Genomic DNA, 5,000 nt, shown 5'->3' with positions numbered 1-5,000 from the left:
ACTGTCCTTTACAACTCGTGTATGCTGCCCAAAACTGGTGAATAGAGATAAGATACCGATAATCAAATAAAACTTCATAACACATACTAGCTAGAGTCAACATCGTTTCTTGATTTACAAGGCTATATTTTATACACGTCACGATTATGATTAATTTCAACAAGGATACAATATATAAATAAAGCAATAAAGAACTGATCTAGATACTTGATAAGTCTGGTATCTTGGCATGCAATCAGTTGAATATACTGTAACCCCATCAATAGTAAATTCAGCATAATACATTTTCGACATTTCAAGTGAAGTGTCAACCTAAAAGTGAATACACTTGCCATCACTCGATGAAAAGTGTCAACTAGGGCTGACAGTTACATTGATCTTGCAAACTAGATAAAGGAACCACATACGTCGAAACGAATTTTTTTTTTATCTCTGGAATTTAATTCATTGCATTTCTTGAGTATTCTGATATCAAAGCCATTGAAAATGTCCACATTATGTCCTACAATAACATTATGAAATAAATTATTAAATTGTATTACCTGTGCACCTAGAAGTCCTTGCCGGAGTCTCGGAATATCTGTGTGCCCATAATCACCAAATTTATTTGAAGTACTAATTCTTAGATCAATATCCTGTAGTTCATTATCAAAATTTAGTTTCAGTTGCCATGGTAAATCGTTATGTCTGCAAACAAATGGAGATCGATGGTCAATGAAATGGTATTTTAGAGAGGAAAATGTTAGTTAGTTCGGGGAGAGTAGGCGGTGCTTCATACGCTGAAGAACCATTACCAACATAACCCCCCCCCCCCGTCCAATCGACTCTTTTATACACATATGAAATGGTAGTACTTACAAGACAAATGAAATACAGAAATTGAAAACCCTCTACAAAGAGATATCTTGGCCTTTTGCATATAACATTTGAAACTTCAAACTCAAAACATGCACTTGACATTTAATTTAGATCAGTGATGAAGTAGTCTCAACTACAATGTCATACCTCTACAAAGAACTGCTACAGTAGTTTCAGTTCGACGCACCCTGTCCACCACACACCTTATTCACCAAGAATACACTCTTTCAAATACTTACGATAGGCCACGAAAACTTTTCATCTTATATATAAACACTATCCAAATCGCTTTGGTGTTCAATTTCAAGTTTTCAAAGTACTACTTACCCATCAACAAGGGGTACCTGTGACATCAAGTCTTTAGCTTTTGTTAACGGATCTGATTCCCGTCGAGAATTGACCACAACAGGTACAGTTATAGCAGTAACAACAACAACCAAACCGACCACTACGGCAATGCCAACAAGAATAGCATAACGAGGTCTGGTTGTTTTGTCGGTGAATTTGATTTTCATATCGTATGTTTCACAAAATAGCGCCAGAAAAGAAATGCGGTGATTCACAATGTAAAGAAACTGGTGAACTGTTTGCACAGTACCTGTAAGTTGTGCACACTAGGCCCTGCCCATCACGTGATAACTTGAGAAGACAAGTGGGATTTCGCCCCTGTCTCAGAGTAAGACTACAGTTGGCATAGTGTCAGCAATTCTCAAAACGAAAATCATATCAATCGTAGACGCGTTTGAGTTACAGTTACAGTCAAATACTGACTAAATATATATATATATATATAAGTATGCATAAAATAAATTATAACTGCTATATTTTACACATAACACTCTTTGATTATATGACTATCTAATAATCATAATGAAACTGACTTGGATTGCGTACGTCAAAACGATCTCGTGTAATGTCAGTCTTGATACATATTTCGAAAACCCTCTTTACGTACCTTAATGTTGAATTGAAGATCCAATGCAAGCTTAGTTCATTGGTTACATTGTCGTTGAAAGCATACATTTACACTTGTAACTTGGTGATTATGTCTCCTCAAAGACCATGTTCACTTGATTCAGGCTGTGATTACACAGTTAAACAGTCACGTGATCAAAATGCCATTTCAGTGAATTGTATGCTTACTCCTTTAAATCTTGCTCGTCGGAGGCCCATCAAACCTATATAAACCATGTGACTATATCACAATATCTACCACGTTATATGAAATTCTGGGCTATAATTGATGCTACATTATCTAATTGTAAACATTCTTAATTATGCAAAATAGTTCATTAATTTGCACGACAAACCCACCATACCTATAAGACGTCGTATACTCTGTCATCGTCAATAGATCCACTAACTGGTATATTTGATGCAAGCATACTAATTAAGTCTTTAGAAAATATTTGCTATGTCCCTCACATCCTATACTTTTTAGACCTTTCATCTGTTTACGTAAAGTACCTTTCCAGTCTCAATTATTTTTTGACATACATACTACTGTACACAGGGACTCGTATCATTGCTTCAATCATGTAACTTCTCTTGATATCCGATATTCAGGCTATTCTACTAGACTAAATCTTTTTACTGCACTGTTGAGATACAGCGTCAGCTGGTTGTACCCCGGTTGCACTCCCTAGCCTAGTCTGTTTACTGCGCTGTTGAGATACATCATTAGCTGGTTGTACATCCTAGCCCTATAGCCTGTTTACTGCACCGTTGAGATACATCATTAGCTGGTTGTACCTCCTATCACTATAGCTTGTTTACTGGACTGTTGAGATACATCATTAGTTGCTTGTACCTCCTAACCCTATAGCCTGTTTACTGCGCTGTTGAGATACAGCTAATCTGTAAGGTACGCCGTGACGGGGCGCCCTCACACATCGGTCAAGGAGGCCAGTGAGGGCGGAACGGCACGACGTATTTTCACTAAGTTACAGTCTAAGATACATCGTTAGCTGGTCGTACTTCCTAGCCCTAGGAACAAGGCGCTCACTTACGGAACAAAAAAAGAACTAAAGACAATAAACATAGGAAACAGACTCTGAGGTAAATAAAGAAATCACGCAAAGTTCACTGCTCAAAACAAGACAAGCTGTTTATACGAGGGCTAGGGGGTACGACAGGCTAATGATGTATCTCAACAGTGCAGTAAACAGACTATAGGGCTAGGAGGTACGACAGGCTAATGATGTATCTCAACAGCTCAGTGAACAAACTATAGGGCTAGGAGGTACGACAGGCTAATGATGTATCTCAACAGCTCAGTAAACAGACTATAGGGCTAGGAGGTACGACAGGCTAATGATGTATCTCAACAGCTCAGTGAACATGCTATAGGGCTAGGAGGTACGACAGGCTAATGATGTATCTCAACAGCTCAGTGAACGGGCTATAGGGCTAGTAGGTACGACAGGCTAATGATGTATCTCAACAGTACAGTAAACAGACTATAGGGCTAGGAGGTACGACAGGCTAATGATGTATCTCAACAGCTCAGCGAACAGACTATAGGGCTAGTAGGTACGACAGGCTAATGATGTATCTCAACAAGCTCAGTAAACAGACTATAGGGCTAGGAGGTACGACAGGCTAATGATGTATCTCAACAGCTCAGTGAACAGACTATAGGGCTAGGAGGAACGACAGGCTAATGATGTATCTCAACAGCTCAGTGAACAGACTATAGGGCTAGGAGGTACGACAGGCTAATGATGTATCTCAACAGCTCAGTGAACAGACTATAGGGCTAGGAGGTACGACAGGCTAATGATGTATCTCAACAGCTCAGTAAACGGGATATACTAGCAAATATACAGAACCATCATATACATTGTACATTCATTGTAGGGTAGCGTCTAACAGTAAAAGAATTAAAGTCAATTCCGATGACAACATTCATATACATTGTACATTCATTGTAGGGTAGCGTCTAACAGTAAAAGAATTAAAGTCAATTCCGATGACAACATTCATATACATTGTACATTCATTGTAGGGTAGCGTCTAACAGTAAAAGAATTAAAGTCAATTCCGATGACAACATTCATATACATTGTACATTCATTGTAGGGTAGCGTCTAACAGTAAAAGAATTAAAGTCAATTCCGATGACAACATTCATATACATTGTACATTCATTGTAGGGTAGCGTCTAACAGTAAAAGAATTAAAGTCAATTCCGATGACAACATTCATATACATTGTACATTCATTGTAGGGTAGCGTCTAACAGTAAAAGAATTAAAGTCAATTCCGATGACAACATTCATATACATTGTACATTCATTGTAGGGTAGCGTCTAACAGTAAAAGAATTAAAGTCAATTCCGATGACAACATTCATATACATTGTACATTCATTGTAGGGTAGCGTCTAACAGTAAAAGAATTAAAGTCAATTCCGATGACAACATACATATTTCTGCACGAGAGAAAATAGGCAATGCCTTGAATTAAAGACAGAAACATAAAACTTCAAGATCGGAGTTACAAAGCAGACATAACATGTGTTGGTTCCTACAGTGTAGGTTTTATTGTAAGTATGGCAGATGAGTACAATGACGTACGATATGTCACGTGGTCAACAGTTCAATTTACTGATCGTGTTGATAAAGGATAAACAACATATGTAAAAAACAACTTCATTTCAATAATATTATCCCCGTTATTATTATCATTATTACAAATATACTGAATGTGTAAGGCAAAAATACATAATGGGATAATCACATGAACATCTTGAAATTGTCAAACAAATAAACCACGCCCTCTGTAGTTGATATTAACGGATTACAATCACAATATTATATTACCACTAATATTGTTATTACCATAACATATTCATGACGGGTGCATTGATACTCCACACTCTTTCAGAGGGAAAAGCTGATTAGCAACTAGCATATCAAAACATCTACGACCAGATGGGTGAAAATAACATAACATGGACGTACATGCATGGTTGACAACTTTAATTCGTTTAAATTCGTAGACATAAAATGTGCATGGTATAAATTGTGAAGAAAAAAAAGAAAAAATTCAAACATTGATGCTGATATTTTCTCTTTCTAGCCAAGTTATTTACTAAATTTAATTGGAGATAAATTCCAAATTCCATTTTAAAAAAATAG

At 37.0% G+C, this 5,000-nt stretch overlaps 2 protein-coding genes across 2 annotated transcripts in view; both read right to left on the bottom strand.

Annotated features, from left to right (window-relative positions):
* LOC144437343 (dipeptidase 1-like) overlaps positions 1-1,373 on the bottom strand; it is a 6,581-nt gene extending 5,208 nt beyond the window's left edge. The window contains exons 1-3 of the mRNA XM_078126267.1: positions 1,186-1,373; positions 543-687; positions 1-34 (exon numbers count right to left, since the gene is read on the bottom strand). The exon at positions 1-34 is cut by the window's left edge and continues 99 nt beyond it. Of these exons, the coding sequence (XP_077982393.1) occupies positions 1-34; positions 543-687; positions 1,186-1,373 (367 nt within the window). The remainder of the gene's footprint in view (positions 35-542; positions 688-1,185) is intronic.
* A 3,073-nt stretch (positions 1,374-4,446) lies between these two features.
* The window catches only part of LOC144437118 (dipeptidase 1-like), a 17,039-nt gene continuing 16,485 nt past the window's right edge, over positions 4,447-5,000 (bottom strand). Inside the window, exon 10 of the mRNA XM_078125976.1 lies at positions 4,447-5,000. This exon is cut by the window's right edge and continues 214 nt beyond it. The gene's annotated coding sequence lies outside the window, so the exon portion shown is untranslated.

This window comes from Glandiceps talaboti, chromosome 7 (genome assembly GCF_964340395.1).
Source record: "Glandiceps talaboti chromosome 7, keGlaTala1.1, whole genome shotgun sequence".
In the NCBI taxonomy this organism is placed as follows: domain Eukaryota; kingdom Metazoa; phylum Hemichordata; class Enteropneusta; family Spengelidae; genus Glandiceps; species Glandiceps talaboti.
This window is presented reverse-complemented; position numbering and strand designations above follow the sequence as displayed.